The 17,591-nt window shown below is 33.2% G+C and overlaps 2 protein-coding genes across 2 annotated transcripts; one reads left to right on the top strand and one right to left on the bottom strand.

Annotated features, from left to right (window-relative positions):
- The first annotated feature begins 936 nt into the window (after positions 1-936).
- On the top strand, positions 937-3,349 carry LOC140046124 (histone-binding protein RBBP4). The gene has a single exon (XM_072090655.1). The coding sequence runs from the start codon at positions 1,031-1,033 to the stop codon at positions 2,312-2,314; it is 1,284 nt and encodes a 427-aa protein (XP_071946756.1). The 5' UTR covers positions 937-1,030; the 3' UTR covers positions 2,315-3,349.
- A 166-nt stretch (positions 3,350-3,515) lies between these two features.
- On the bottom strand, positions 3,516-17,152 carry LOC140046123 (uncharacterized). Its single transcript, XM_072090654.1, has 10 exons — positions 16,700-17,152; positions 14,688-16,307; positions 13,685-13,771; positions 10,101-10,271; positions 7,823-7,995; positions 7,277-7,399; positions 6,864-6,978; positions 6,372-6,549; positions 5,907-6,118; positions 3,516-5,356 (listed from the first exon to the last, which is right to left on the bottom strand). Exons 2-10 carry the CDS (start codon positions 16,267-16,269, stop codon positions 5,136-5,138), a joined length of 2,862 nt encoding a protein of 953 aa, XP_071946755.1. The 5' UTR covers positions 16,270-16,307; positions 16,700-17,152; the 3' UTR covers positions 3,516-5,135.
- Positions 17,153-17,591: the final 439 nt, after the last annotated feature.

The raw sequence follows: 17,591 nt of genomic DNA on the forward strand, positions 1-17,591 counted from the left end.
AGTTCATTTTTCTGTAGCAGCCTACTAATTTGTATGGAACGCCATATGTGCAACGACGTGTGTGTTTAAACGTAAATAACAAATACAGTAAAATATGTACGTTTATATTTCGAATTATAAACGTCTATTTTTCATTGATAATTTGTGTCGTTATACAGCAGAATTTATATTAGTGTCTCAAAACGTATATTATGCCTATGTTACATAAAGTTGTATCACAAAATATTCTATCTAGGCCTACATACATCTGTATATACAGATATCTGTATAATGTATTTTATTTATATGTGAGTGTATAGAACATGATAATTGTTATTACCTACTTTGATCCACTCGTTTTATCACATAATAATGTGAATTACGTAACGTAAACATAGAGTAGACGTATTTTTTGCACTGCTAGATAAACTGAAGTAGGCCTATAGGCTGCACATGTATAGAGAATCCGTCGTCGTGTGTACAAGGTATAATATTGCGTTTACATCGTGTTTATGTTACTCAAAAGTAAGGAATTAATAGAGTTGTATCACAAAATATTACTAATATTTTAGTAACTGACTTTCAAGGTTGTAAAACACGCACTTTTATGCGCCACCTACATTTCCATATAAAATAATAATGAGCCTGTTTGTATACAAAGAAAATGGGAATCCCGTCCGTGTAATATTGTTTATTCTACCGTGGTGATTAGAAAAGTCTTAATAATTAATGTTATAAACAATTATTTATTACAATATTTTAATATTTAATTATTTTTAATTAAAGATTACTAAATTTGTAAATTTACCATAATATTCCGGGTATGTTGTCCACCAAAAACCCGACCAAATATAAATATGTATACAGTACAGTAGTATTACTTACCTTGCGCCGCATGGTGGCGCTATATAATCTTTGGCGTTCCATACAAATTATCGTTTCTCTGAATTGCGCGGGATATAGTAAACCAGGCCTAGCCTAACACTGACTGTGTAGTAGACAAAGAAAGGTCTTTAAATATCTTGCTAAATCAAGTAATTTTTCTTTAAAAATGACGGAAAAGGAAGGAGCATTCGACGATGCTGTTGAAGAAAGAGTAATCAATGAAGAATATAAAATATGGAAGAAGAATACCCCTTTCCTGTACGATCTTGTCATGACCCATGCTTTGGAGTGGCCAAGTTTAACAGCTCAATGGTTACCAGAAGTTACAAAACCCGAGGGTAAAGATTACACCGTGCATCGTCTTGTTTTAGGAACACACACGTCTGACGAACAGAACCACCTTGTAATTGCCAGCGTTCAGCTTCCAAACGATGACGCCCAGTTTGATGCCTCCCAATATGACAGTGAAAAAGGTGAATTTGGTGGTTTTGGATCGGTGAGTGGAAAAATAGAAATTGAAATCAAGATAAACCACGAAGGTGAAGTAAACAGAGCACGATTCATGCCACAAAATCCTTGCATTATTGCAACGAAGACACCCTCCAGTGACGTACTGGTGTTTGATTTCACAAAGCATCCGTCAAAACCAGATCCAAATGGCGAGTGCCAGCCGGACATGAGATTAAGAGGTCATTCAAAAGAAGGTTATGGGCTATCATGGAACCCGAATCTTAACGGACATCTGCTCAGTGCATCCGACGACCACACAATCTGCCTCTGGGACATTAACTCAAAAAAAGAAACTCAAGTTAGCGTTGATGCCAAGAACATCTTTACTGGTCACACAGCTGTGGTTGAAGATGTTTCATGGCACCTCTTGCACGAAAGTCTGTTTGGATCCGTAGCTGATGACCAAAAGCTGATGATTTGGGATACAAGAGTTTGCAACACGTCCAAGCCGAGTCATGCCGTCGACGCTCACACAGCAGAGGTCAATTGTTTGTCCTTCAACCCCTACAGTGAATTTATTCTCGCTACGGGCTCTGCGGATAAGACTGTTGCATTATGGGACCTGCGAAATTTGAAACTGAAACTACACTCATTTGAGTCGCATAAAGATGAAATCTTTCAAGTACAGTGGTCACCTCACAATGAAACCATTCTGGCGTCTAGCGGCACAGACAGAAGACTCAACGTCTGGGACTTGAGTAAAATAGGGGAAGACCAGTCTGCAGAAGACGCTGAAGATGGTCCACCAGAGCTGCTGTTTATTCACGGAGGACACACTGCCAAGATTTCCGACTTTTCGTGGAACCCAAATGAACCCTGGGTAATTTGCTCAGTTTCCGAGGATAATATAATGCAAGTTTGGCAGATGGCTGAAAACATATACAATGATGAAGAACTTGATATTACGCAAGCTGAAGTGGAACCACCATCCACATCATAAACTATAAACTATTTTTTGTACCAACCCAATGCACAGGTGTAACCTACCTTTCAGTAAATGTCTCGGCAAGTCATGTATGCAGACCAAATTTACACTTTTGCTTGCAAAAATATTTAAATGTGGACAGTTGCAGAATATTAAAAGTATTATTAACATATTTTATTTACTGCTATAGTAGTAATTAGAACTTGTCGAAGAAAAATTAGCGTATTTGCAGTTTTTCCCTTTAAAGCTTGTAAATCTCCACAAATCAATTTGTAGTATACTAAATACATCAAAAATTATCTCTACAATTAATGTGTTTAGTACTGTATGTTTAGAATACTGTAGTAATAAATATGACCATTGTATAGAGCTCAGTTTACTAGAACATCACTGTCAGATTTGTGTTCATTTCGTACCGACAAAACTTATTTCTGCTGAGATACAAACCATACAATTGTGGCATAATAAATATGATACCTGTGTTTGTATTTAAAATACATGTATAGCCTTTGTTATTTTGGGAAAAACCTAAATTTAAAGCAATGATGTGTGGGAATACTATCTGAATACACCTATAACACTACAAGATTACAACAAAATACAATTTACAAATAAATTGAAATATTTTACAGTATTTTAAAATAATAATTAGTTGTATTCAATATCACTCCTATCCGTCTTCATTATGTAATTAAAGGCAGATTCTAAAAATATTTTGTAGTTGTGTGGTGAATGAGTTGTGACAGTTCGTCATTTGCCTGTTTTAAAAATATGTCTGTTTAAAGTACGTCCTGTTTACCTTTTGATTTCTAGTACAGTGCACAGCATTAGGAAATCAAAATCGGATGCAATTTGTAAAACGAAAACATCTTGCGTTAAACCATTAATAAATATGTATGTGTGCAAAAACGAAAACAATAAAAAAACGAACATGGCCCGCTTCTCCTTAATATAGCACTTGGAAATTTGTTGGGCTAGGACTTTCTTTCACTGCACAGTTTTATTCCTTATACATTTTCAGCTCCATTTACAAATGAAAATCTGTTGATGACGTCATGTATAACAATATCTGATAGCCAGTTACTGTACTAGCAAACTGACGAGCATACCAACCAACGACTTCATTTTTAATAGTGGGGTACGTATAAAAATGAAATACTTTGCGAGCGAAACAAGCAACATTAGGTTGGTGGCCGCCAAGGGCCCCCAGACTTTGAGTAATTTATAGGTTGTTTCAATCGATTTCTGAGCACATAAAGAGAAGAATACAATTATTTTGAGTTAGGCACTGGTCCTGATGCACAACTAGTTATATTCACGCAAAATCTAGTCGTGTTTGAGTACAAGAAATGCATACATTAAATTATAATCAGAACAATTTATTTGTTATACTACTAGACTACGGACTAATAGTACTTTCATTACAGTTCTATGTATGTTACATTATCAGATTATTACAATTGATACCGGGCTAAAATACTGGTATAAAATGCGGCGGACAAATGTTAACATTTCTACTTTTGCAGGTAAACTACTGTCTATAATTAATAAAAATACTCTATAAATATCTATTTGTCTTATACTAGTGTACAGTACGTCAAACATGGAGGCTATATTAAAATAAACAAATGTTGACTGGTCAACAGTCACTGTGGTAGATCCAGGATGCTGAAAAAATGCTGAACCTTCTACTGTTTCAGAAAATACATAACCGCTGATAATATACAAATAATGAATGTTTACAAGTGTGATGGTACAAATAATTTCAAGAGGTATGAAAGGTGATATCTTTAGTCGCGTGCAACGCGACTCTACAGCTCACTTGGTCGGTCGGTAAACACTAACTTGAGCACGCGACTGCAGCCATGTATATGGCCTTGTTTATTCTGCTCATCATGTAATAACTTAATTTTATCGTCACTCAACCGAACAAAATTTTAACTGAAGATTGGCATTGTTAAGGAGATTGTGTAGTTCCATTCTTCCAATGACAAATTAGATAGAAATTCACTGCGCTCTCACAGGAGCATGCACAAGGCATTAATGCTGCTGCTGTTACGGGGTCTGCCACCAAAAGTAGGAATACACAGTGCTATGCGAGCGTAAAAATTGGCCACTTTTTTTTAATCATGTGACCCACAATCGTCCAATCTATTTAGGTGTTATATAATATAAACTAGTACATTGATGGTGTGACCTACATATAAAGTATAATATCATATTATAAAATTAAAACCAAATTATCAAAATGTAAAAGTAAAGTCGGACTACATTACTAGTATGTAGGTACCAGTGTGGGTCCAGGATTTTTGAAAAAAAGAATAAAGGTGGGTGGTTTGGAGGTAATTCTACCTTCTGTCAATTGCCATCTGTTTATTAAAGAACTAATATTAATAAGTTATTAATATTATATTAATAGGTTCCTAAATATGCCCAACCACTTTGAATTAGTTATGGTGGAGGTTAGACTTCAAATTTGTAACTTACCTAAGCCCCTATAGATCTTCAAAATAACTTTTATGTGAAATACAGTTTACACAGTATTAAAAATGCCCTAGAATAAAAATAAATACATTTACAATAATACATGTGAAAGCTACTTGGCATTACCCTATTAAAAATACATCAACTGACCTAACACTGTTAAAAATAACATTTACTTTATCATTACTATTCAACTTACTATTAATAATATTGCACCTAAAATAACATTGAAAATGGTAAAGATATTGCAAACTGACAAATTTTACTGTGTTCTTGCTGTGTGAGGACGCTTATACCAATCAACACAATTTTTTCCCAACAGCGAAAAATCTTTGCGTCGTCCTGAGCTATTTCAGATTTGTTGCGATGTTTTGATGCACGAAAATGGTAGAACCCATTTTTTATTTTGACCATGTACACGTAGGTTCAACCATTCTTGGCTGTTGGGCACACTCATTTGAAGATGTTCCATTACGTCAGCTGCTTCTGTTCCTAACTGTACAGATTCTGAACTGCTGCCTAGACTCCTTCTACACGCCTCACTTTTAGATGTACTTTCACTGTATTGAGAATCTACCAAAGAAAAATCAATTATCAATTATTTTTGATGTTCACATTCAAAAGGACCCGCTGACATCCAGGGTTTGTTAAAAATTAAATAATAAAATACAACTAAAACTTTAGTATTGAAATGACTAAAACAAATTATGTACAATTAAGACTTAAATATGCGAAACATTTTACAAAAATTAAAAACATCCTTGGTGCAAAATAAACTTAACAGTATTAAGTAAGTTAGTAATAAGTAAGTACAGGCAAGTCAAGTAAGAAGTAAGTTAGTAATGTAAGGAATAAGTAATAAGTAAGCAAGCAAGTCAAGTACTGTAAGTAAGTAGTACTGTAAGTAACAATTAAGTAAGCAAGCAAGTGCATAAGTAATAACTAAGTTGGTAAGTAAGTTAGTAAGTATATAAGTAACATATTAATAAAGTGAGCAGGTAAATAAGAATTAAGTAAGTAGTATGAAGACTTTGTTCAAATTAATATCAAACTATTAAAGTCCAATAGAATGGCATGCATCTATCACCTCTTTAGTTTGTATCTACTTAACAACTAAACTTACTTATTTCATCAGCAGAGCCAGTTAAATGTTGAGTAACACCATTAATCTTGTATGGTTGTTGTTTTAGTAATTGTATTGCACTTTCAAAATGACCAAACGCTTGAAGAGACAAGATTTTCTGAGTTGATTGTGAACATAGAACATCAGTCTTGGATTGGAACCAATGCTGTACATGACGCAGATCAACTTCCAATTGGCATGCTCCATGAATACTATATAATAATATAAAGTTCATTCTTATATAGCGCATATAAACAAGCTCTCAATGCACTGTACATAAATAAAAATAGACGAGAGGTGGCAATAATTTATATAAATGAAAAATTTGAAAAAAAAAAGGATGACACACAATCATATTATTTATTTTAGGCACATCACAATTTTGTTGTCAAACTAGTTTGATAGTGCAGAAAGCGCTTAAGCCTCAATAACCAGCCCTGTACAATATATAATTTAGTAACAAACCTAAACTTTGGTTTCTGCTTGAGGATATGCTGCATCCAGGTTTCAAACATGGTTGTCATAACAATTGTCACTATGGATACCTGAGCAGCTGGTTGTAGATAAGTAACAGCTTCTATGATTGGTTGAAGTATTGTCACTGTTGAATCTTTGGAATACTGGTTAGGTTCAGTTGGAAGAACTAGACAAAAAAAAACATCAATTTTAATCAGAAAAAAAAGCAAAATTTGTTTGGAAAGTAAAGTAGTAAAAATAGAATTTACCAGAATGTGTAATATGTATTACCAGTGTAAATTATAGATTAGTTTTTTTCATAAGGTTTATTGCAAATAGCGTTCGCGACACATGGTGGGAAGGGTTTCAGAGCAAATATCACAACGTGTACGTACATGATTTGATCATACATTGTGCAATGCCGTTCTTCCCAAAAAATTAAACTATTTGCGTTAAACCTCATTACTGATATTGTTGTAAGAAAAGTAGGCATGTCCTTACCATTTGTAGTTTTCCTCCTCCAGACTTTTGCTGCAGGCATGGTCTTTTGCCAATAGTCACTACACAATTTACCACAATCTTCCAAAAACAGTTGAAGGGAAATTTTGGAGACATCCTACAAAATAAAATGATCATCAACATCTTAAAAACATTTTTATTGTGAATCAATTTCAATTTACATGTTTAAAGATGATGATAAAGTGCTTAAAGTACTTCAATACATACTTTTAACTAACAATATGCACACTCATGATGATTTTGTTGAGAAGTAACGACAAACATGTTTAGCAATAAATTCAAAACTGTTGTAATATTTATAAATGTTTATACTTTTACGTCACAAGGGAGTTCCTAAAGTTATTTTCAACTGCTTGGAAACATGCGCAATAGTAATACGATTAGCAGATACTTACCTGGAGACTCTTAAGTACTTGGCATAATTGTGATGAAGAAGTTGACAGCATTTTTAATGAAGTTGTTTCTTGTAAAATTACCTCAAACAGATTTTCTGCTTCAACACATAGATTTTGAATAATCTGTAATTAAAAAATAGTCAGGAGATAAATCTTTTTAATTCCTCATGAATAAAATCTATTTTGTCAACTCCGAAGAAAGGAGACAGGCAGTTGACGATGCCGAAGGAAAAATACAAATGGGTAGCAGTTGTGTAAAAGACTTTTTATCTTTATATCATATCATGATACAACTATATTAATAAAAGCTATAACAAAAAACACAGCTCACCCATTTTACTGATTTTGATTTGACGCTTTTAAAAATATACATATATAATTTGTTGCGACACAGTACTAATTCGTATGTCGACAGGGGCTGAGATGCACCAGTAGAGTAACCCTCTTCATTTTCGAAAAATCTACTGGGTTCTTTAAAGTGCACACATGCCCCTGTCATAACCGCTAGACTCAACTAAATGAATTAATGAATATTCAATAGCCCACCTCATGATCACATTGCGTTACAAGTAGAAACTCTGAAATAGACCATGATGCCAGAAACTTCTGAGCTTTTGTCCAGCACCAGTAAGTTCCAACCTCAATCGTACTAACCAACTGGTGAGCTGCAAGAACGTCTAACAACTCTTGTTTGCACGATTCCTTCTTTACCTTCGGCACTAAAAGAATAATTTAAGAACTTGAAAACTAATTCCAATAAAAAGTTAGTGAACTCTCCCGTTAGTGAACTCCCCCAATACTGAACACCGTTGGGCTGGCCAAATATGGCTGGTTTTCCTGAAAGTCTGGTTTTTGGAATGTGTTTTTAATGGTAAAAAAAGATATTTGAGACCTTTTGGTAATCTGGTAATATTGGGTATTGGGAGAGTTTCTTGTTTATAGGGAGCCTGGTATTGGGAGAGTTTCTTGTTTATAGGGAGCCTGGTATTGGGAGAGTTTCTGACTGTATTATCTTCATCTACAGTTTTATATAAAACTGTAATGTCACTTAAGTTCTGTCTACACTATGTGATGTGCCTATATATGGAAATGATGATGTCATATCTCTACCATATTTGGGCATATCACCACCATGTATGGGCACATCACATTTTTTTGTCGAACTGATAGTATAGACAGAGCTTAAGATGTGCAAATCAAATCCAATGCTAATGCTTCTGTGTTAAATATAATTTTGTTTATGAAGAACAAAGAAAACACTAGAGTGACATGGGGTTAGCTTGTAATTTTCAAAATAACCTAAGCTTAATTAGATGACGACATCCATTCCATAAGAAGGTTTGAATTTCTATTTTCTTAATTATCATGAATTAAGCAAAAAGATTGATAAATGTCAGCCATGGTTTTTAGCAAGGTCTTATGATCAAGGCTTTAGCAATTTTATCTTTTACATCATCATCACTTAAGAGAATGATTTGTGTATGATAAATGCAAAATCATATAAGCAAAGGTAAAATTGTGTAAAAGAACAAATTATATTAAAACAGTTTAAACCTCTCACTTTCATAGACCAATGTTGTACCTTGAATCTAATGCAGACAAATTACACGATTAGAGGATTTAGTGGGACTTAACTTTGTAAAAATCAATTCCGATAAGTATGACATGTTAGGCTTATCTTCTCTTTTTACAATTTAAACAGGCATTTAATTTAAAGAAAATTCTTAATTTATGTGGAAGCTTTAAAATCACTGAATTCAAAAGTTAAAATAAGGACACAAAGCATTACATACAGTTATGAACACACAGCATTACATACAGTTATGAACACAAAGCATTACATACAGTTATGAACACAAAGCATTACATACAGTTATGAACACAAAGCATTACATACAGTTATGAACACACAGCATTACATACAGTTATGAACACAAAGCATTACATACAGTTATGAACACACAGCATTACATACAGTTATGAACACAAAGCATTACATACAGTTATGAACACAAAGCATTACATACAGTTATGAACACAAAGCATTACATACAGTCATGAACACTGAACACACAGCATTACATACAGTTATGAACACTGAACGCACAGTATTACATACAGTCATGAACACTGAACACACAGCATTACATACAGTTATGAACACTGAACGCACAGTATTACATACAGTCATGAACAATGAACACACAGCATTACATACAGTTATGAACACTGAACGCACAGTATTACATACAGTCATGAACAATGAACACACAGCATTACATACAGTTATGAACACTGAACGCACAGTATTACATACAGTTATGAACACTGAACGCACAGTATTACATACAGTTATGAACAATGAACGCACAGTATTACATACAGTTATGAACACTGAACGCACAGTATTACATACAGTCATGAACACAAAGCATTACATACAGTTATGAACAATGAACGCACAGTATTACATACAGTCATGAACAATGAACACACAGCATTACAATACATACAGTTATGAACAATGAACACACAGCATTACAATACATACAGTTATGAACAATGAACGCACAGCATTACATACAGTTATGAACAATAAACACACAGCATTACATACAGTTAGTTACACACACTGAACACACAGCATTTCACATACAGTTATGAACACTGAAACACACATTTCACATACATTACAGTTAGTATGCATACAAACACACATTTATGTAGACTGAACACAGCATTTAACTGTATGCACACGGCACATACAGTACAATATGTGCACTACATTTTGGAGTTTCATTTAATGTATTTGACAAAGCCTTACACATTTGCTTTTTGTTGAACATAAAGGCATTTTGGTTGGCAGTTAAGCTAGTGACGAGTGGAACGATAGATGATTCCAAGTGCGAGCACGTCTTCGAAACACGTTGACCAGGCTGTAACGTAGCTGGCAAACACTTATCCGACAATGATGAACCCAATGCGTTACATAAACCTGTAAAATAAAAGTTTTTAACAAATTTAACAATCATTTTGTTATTTTCTGCTTGCCATTTCTTTCCGACTGATTTAGATCTCTCTTTTCTCATTTGAAATTCAACCACTGTTATCCTTGCTGTTTTTTTTTCCTTCTTATAAATTGCCTTTGGATTTTATTTTGTCCACAAATTACAGACCCTGTCAAATGTTAATTCATATTATTATTAAGAATTCTAATATGGCATTTTGATACCAACGCTAGAAGTTGATTGATACTGTAATAGGAAGGTTGTTACTTATGCACCGAACATTCTATTAACTTACTAATTATATACCAAGTAACAAGATTACAAATGCTTTCTACGAATTAATGTTGTTTTTAATTAAGTTGAGTAGAAGGTCTTATTATTATTATATTATACTACCACTCAGCACAATTAAATTCTTGACTTTGTCAGAGGTTCTCCTCCGGAAGCTGGTTGTACCAACAAGATTTACTTGAATAAACCAGCATCCAACTGGTACTAAAAATGTTGAAAACATAAACACTTGTCTAATAGTAGGCTACAGTAAAGCCATTGAAAACATTAAAGATGTTTTGTCTTCAAAAACATAGAAAATAAAGATGAATACTATGTAAAATGATGTACTGTAATCTTGCAGTTTTGACAAAATAAATGAATAAATAAATAAATTATAAAAAATAAACAGTTTCACAGGAGCAACAGGTTCAAAGAGCAATAATGCTATAGTTTTTATTAGATATCTTAAGCTCTATCTACACTATCAAACTAATTTGACCAAAAAGTGTCCAAATATGGTAGTGATATGCCCAATTATGGTATGATAGGACATCATCATGTCCATATATGTCAACATTATTGTTGTTCAAATGAAGTTTTATAGTGTAGACAAAGTAGTAAATGACATGAATCAAGGGAAAAATACAACATAAACATAAAGTTGATTCACAAGGCTGTATAATTTGTCTAGAATCATCAGCAAATTCTGTAAGGCAGTGTCACATATGCACAGTATCATGTCTGTATCACTGTATCATAACCTTAATGTAACACAGACATTACATTTTTGTTGTCAAACTAGTTTGATAGCAAGACAGAGCTTTACTGGAATTTATTTCTAAATTGGGAGAACACTGCTTACTACTTTCAGAAATTAATGTCATAATTAAAAACTATAAATGAATGCATATAACATCCTGGCCAAATGTGTGTGATTGGTTGAGAGGACAATCCATCTTAATGTAAACACACTGGCATCAAATACATATTACCGCTGAGCCATGACCTATTGTTAAGTTTTACTCAGACGTAAAATTCAGATTGATTTCCACATGACGCTACTAATGACTTTCACATTATGAAGCAATAATTTAAAATGAATAAAATTGTAATTTAACATGTATTATCATAAAAGTTATAGTGGACCTTCCGATTTTAACCATAAAATGAAAGAATTCGGAATTGCTTGCGTTATAAATATAATCATGTTAAAAATATTGTCCCTCTGAAAAAAAAAATTTAATTTTGTTATTGAATATGCTATTTTTATGTCACATATGATATACTACATATCACATGTGATACAGTATACTACATATCACATGTGATATACTACATATCACATGTGATATACTACATATCACATGTGATATACTACATATCACATGTGATATACTACACATCATATGTGATATACTACATATCACATGTGATATACTACATATCATATTTACCAAAAATTGGATTGGGAAACAAATTATTTACCGTAAAAAACTGTAAGTGTAATTGAACGCAAAAAAAAAATAAAATTGTCTGTCAGCAGTTTTTGATTACATTTTTTTGGTTATTTTAGAAGTGAAATTATTATTTTTGCTTGTTTTTTTTCTACGGAAGTGAAAACCTTATTAAAATCTGCAAAATGGCTTTAAAGTGTGATTTTATTAATCTGCATTGTTCATGTTTTTGGGGGACAATACTTAAAAACACTAAAATCCTTTAAAACCAACAATAAAGAATAAGTAAAAAGGGGAAAATGGTTAAGAAAAAGACAGTTGATATATACTGTAGTAATACAGTACAAAATTATGAAAATGCATATTTGGTTTTTATGCATGATTTGACTCAAATTATGCAAACAAACAAAAATACAAAACATATGGCTCTCAAGCCTTGAGAGAATAAAGCCTTGTTCGCACTGGACATAAAAAATGGTAAATTTAATCACAGTTAAATCATCAGAAGATTTTATCACTGTCCATACTACGATATTTTCACGCAATTAGTTTTACCAGAATTGTAGCCAGTGTTTGCATTGGACTTTTCTTGGTCACTTTAGCCGGTGACTCGGTTAATTTGACAAATTACGTCCAGTGCACTAAGCGAGGCTTTAGGCCACAAATTTGAATAAAAAATGATTTCTATATAGAAATCTCCTAGATTCACAAAAATAATGTTTGTGACTATCAACTAGGCTACCAAAAATGAAACTAAATTAATCATAAACTAATAATCTAAAAGGCTTTCCAAGGTAATAAAATTAGAAGCACTGTGTGGATCGGAGCTAGTACCAATTATACACAGCATCTGTAACTATGGTAACAATTATTTCGTTCATAATTACAAATCTTTTACAATCTGGTTACCGCTATACAGTATGTGGTTTCACAAAATTGTGATCGAAAACTAGATTTTAAAAGATGCTGTGAAGGAAACAAGTTAAGTGAATATATATACAATTATAATTCATAAGTGCATATGTGTACAACTTGAAAGTAGTTAATAACTAAAGCCCGTTTTCCTGTCGACGTAATTCGACGCTATCGTTAACAATAATCGGCGATCTTCTACGTAAACATTGAAATGTTAACGATTTACAGGAAAAGGTACTCGCTATCTTTACCATTTTAACTTGATCGTTTTCAAACGATCGTCGTTGAACTGTTAACGATCAACGATATTGATTGTTTGAATCTATTTCACTTTAACTTAACCTTAAACTAAAAGTCTAATAAAAAGCATATTAAAGCTGCTTTCCTGAGAAAATATCGTGAAATATGGGTTCACAAAATCGTAAAATTAGGATTCAATAAATATATTTCTCCAGAGTTAAGTTAGTGTTAATTCTGTAATCCTTTCAGAACATGTATTAATTGTTTGTGTTTTGAACTTGAAGTAAAGCATAATTTAAAAAGATTAGCTCATTAGTTCATGGATGAAATATGTAAATGGCAAGACCAAGGATGGAATTAATTAACATACATGTGCATTCACGTACAATGATTTATTCTACTCAATAATGTATTAAAAAGAAATAAAAATTAATAAATTGTCATTACTCATATAATCTTTATATGATAGCATCTATAACTACCAAAGGCTAATTAAAATAAGATCAATTTGAACTTACTAATATCAGAAGCTGCCATGGCAACCAAGTTGTACAATTGTGAAATTAAAGATTGGAATGAGATGACTGCGCTGGATGGAAGTGATTCTGTCAAGAAAAATTAATTATATTAAAAAAATTAGCATTTAAAAGCATTCTCAGAAGAACACTACAATGCAACAATTTCAAAGGGTGAGTATATATAATTTATATCGAATTTTTAAAATTTAAATAGTACAGAAAAAAGCTTTTAAAATAATCTAAAATTAGCCAAAATTACAGTTGTTATATGAATGCTCTTAAGGAGCTTTCTATTGGTTTACTTGAAGCAAGATGTAACAACATGCTAATTAGCTTTGCTAGAAAATAATTGAGTTCAGATAGATATACATATTCTCCCACCTGTTCAACTCAATGCTGGAAAACTTAGGTCATATCATTGCAAAACAGAAAGTGCTTGGCTATACCTACAGTACAATGGTTAAACTGTTAAAGATGTGTTGCCCCCAAGAACATGAACATTTAATTTAAGACTTTGAATGTGTCACTGTCAGAAAAAAAATTTTTTTTTTCAGGGAGACAATACAACTTTAAATGACAACGTTTGTTTAATCTTATCTGACCACAGACATTTAAATGCCTAATTTTAAAATGGATTTAAATTTTGTATGTTTCATGGTTTTTGTATAAATTTGCTATTGTGATATTTTAATTAGATTTTTAAACAATTTTATGTAATTCAAAATTAATTTTTTACAATATACCGCAATAAATAAATGACTTAAGTAAAATGGTCAACCGCATGTGTATGTATACCTCATCTCCTGCTCCTGATTTATAGTAAATTCAGTCACAAGATTTTACTGGAATCATGTGGTATTAGGGAACTCAAAGTTATTATACCATATTAGCTATTATACCATATCGTTCTCCAAGAAATCTATTGAATTGAATACAGTAAGTTAAAAATATATTTTATCATAAAATTGATTTATGAAATAAATTAAATGATTGATTTACCCACCTTTGAGGCATAATATTTGTAACATATCAAGAATGATGATTAAATGTGTGATGCCACATTGGAAAACGTGTCCAATATGAAGATGGTAATCTTCTTCCACTCTAACTCTTATTAAAGTCAACACATTATGTAACTCCTTTCCTACAAACTTCCATAGCTGATCCATATACCAGGTACACAACAGCTTCCTCGTTCCGAACGTTTCAGAATCTTCCCAGCTAACAGATTTTTGCCTTCCGATTCGTCGTTTTTGGTTCGATTGGGAATAGTTTTCTTTTGTACTGTGCCGTTTTGGATTTAACTGTCCACGTGAAACTCTTTGCTGCGAGTTGTGAAATTTTGGATGGAGGAAGGCAGTTGAAAATGATGCAATTGACAACAGTTGTGACATGAATTCTTCCTCCTCTGCTTCAAGTTCTGAGAGAGGAGATGCCGCTCTTGACAACTTCAAAGATTGTGAATCACTTTTTGACAATGAAGTTTTTGATTCAGCTTTTAGCTTATCAACCAATGAAGATTTTGTCTGATCCATTTCACCATTGGTGACGTACGAACGCCAATCTAAAGGCATCTGATGCTCTTTGAAGCTTTCCGAAAAGTTCTTATTCTCGCAAACAAATTTAATCGTTCTAAATGCAACTAATTTTGACCTTTCTGCAGCGACAAATGCAAGCAGACTATGCATGGATAGAGACCTCACAAATCCAGAAGCATTGAAAGCATTCGTGGCACCAAACGAGAATTTCTCTTCAGAATTCTTTTGAGATGTGCTGTCTTTTCCAAAAACTTGTTTAAAGATGGCATTGTACTCTTCAACACCACGCGTTACACTCCATAAAAAATCTTGCTTAAGTTCATCGCCTTTGTAATAAGCAAACACGGATAAACCGACTCGGATCAAGTCATACAACCACAATAACGCACTCTGTTGTAATCTTAACAACTTATCTTTCACAACTTGTAACTCCGATATTAAATCCGAATAAAACGGATAGAGCCATTTTTCAGAGTGTACTGAATGCTGGATAGATGTCCAATAATTAAGAAAAACACGAAAGTCGTCGCAAAATCCTTCAAGATATTCAAGTTTTGTTTCAAGTTTTTCAAAAGACAAACGTTCCTCATGACGAAGGCGCTCTAACAAAATGTACTCATCGTGAACATTGGTTTTCAGATGCTGAACAAACGCTTCAAAACGTCGAATACGCACAATACATTGCCGGAGAATCAAAGCTTTTGCACGACCTGCCATAAGCACCTTTAACTGCTTATAACATGTTGAGATTCCTACACTATGTCTGTTGTGTACAAATGACATGGAATCTGAAGCTTTTAAGGAGATATGTTGACCAGGGTAGACCGGCCTAAAACACTTTTCTAATATCTCAACACCATGATTTATATCGTCCAATGAAAGATTAGAAAACTTAGTTTTACTTTTTGAGTTTTTGGATTTGGACTTTGACTTTCGAGGTGGTGGAGGTGTGTCCAAATCTAGTGTTGGTTTTGTGTGAAAGTGATGCAAGTTTTGGTGGCGCTGCATCTGGGTAACTGGCGTACCAACCATGACTGATGGATCCATTTATAGGCCTAAATTTACAACAATTCAATAATCTGCAACTGAAAACATTTTTTACAAGATTTACATTTTTTAGCACATCCTTTTTTGGTTAGAGTCTACGCTAGCAGAAATAAAACATTACATTATTAATTATACTATAAGCCTAGGCCCCTATTACTTTACATTAGTGTGCCAAATAAAATGTTATACTGTTGACATGAACCATAAAATAACCTAAGCGGATGACAATGATATTTAGGCTAGGCCTAGCTTCAAGCATCCGGTGATAGAGCCCACCCAGATGCGCTGCCTACCTGGTTCTAGATAAGGGAGAGAGGCATGCGAACCACACACCATCACCACCAGGCCTAGAAATTCCAATAAATGTCAGTCATTTAAACCAGTTTAATTATAAAATGTACAAACAAATCTAATTTCATAGTTAGCATACCTTATATTGAATCGATTGTTTGAATTACTTGTTGCACTACAACCTTGTTAATTTAGTAAACCGTGTTTTTAATTATACATTTTATCGACCTTATAGATAGACACACCACTGTTGTTGCTACCAAACAACTCTGTCAGAGTTTAGCAGACGATCTATAATAAGGCATGTCTATTGAGGGCAGCATAATGAAAAAGTAGGATCGGAGAGGATGCAATGTGCTTGAATTTTTATGTTGAGCAAGAACGTTCTCAATCAAATTATGGCAAATGTTTTTTTTTTCTATTTTTGTATAGTAAAGTAATGTACTGTTTGTAATTGTATGGACGCACCTTCTACGCATATGTGCCACTGTTAAAAAGGTTTTGATAATAATATTATTACAAGGTATTAGGCCTAGTTAGTAACCACCTTTAAAATAAAGCATGCTTTAAAATCAAGTTCTGTATAGTTTTATCCCTTCTGCCATTAAAGCATCTTTTACTGTATTTTTTTGTGTTTTATTCGGTCTCATAGCAACACAATTTCTATATATAATATTTTTTTAATGCAAGTAATGTAATAAATGGAAATAAATGCACGTAAAGTAAGTTGACCAATCACGACCGATCAGCCAAACCGTCGCTCGGATTGGTGGTCAACTCACTTGGGTTTTGGCCACGTCATTGAAAAGTGTTTATGTTCGCAGGCTAGGCATCTAGCAAAAACACTACGTGATCTTCTCATCATAATGCTGAATTTATTAGGTGACGATGCATGAAATGAACGTAAAATGATTCGATTATCATTAGTTGCCAATTCACATCACACGTAATATTAATTATCTGCCTCATTACATGCCTGCCGCATACCTATATTATCTGTCGCATACGGTACTCATTATCTGCAGCCTGCC

Source organism: Antedon mediterranea, chromosome 4 (assembly GCF_964355755.1).
Source record: "Antedon mediterranea chromosome 4, ecAntMedi1.1, whole genome shotgun sequence".
NCBI classification, from domain to species: domain Eukaryota; kingdom Metazoa; phylum Echinodermata; class Crinoidea; order Comatulida; family Antedonidae; genus Antedon; species Antedon mediterranea.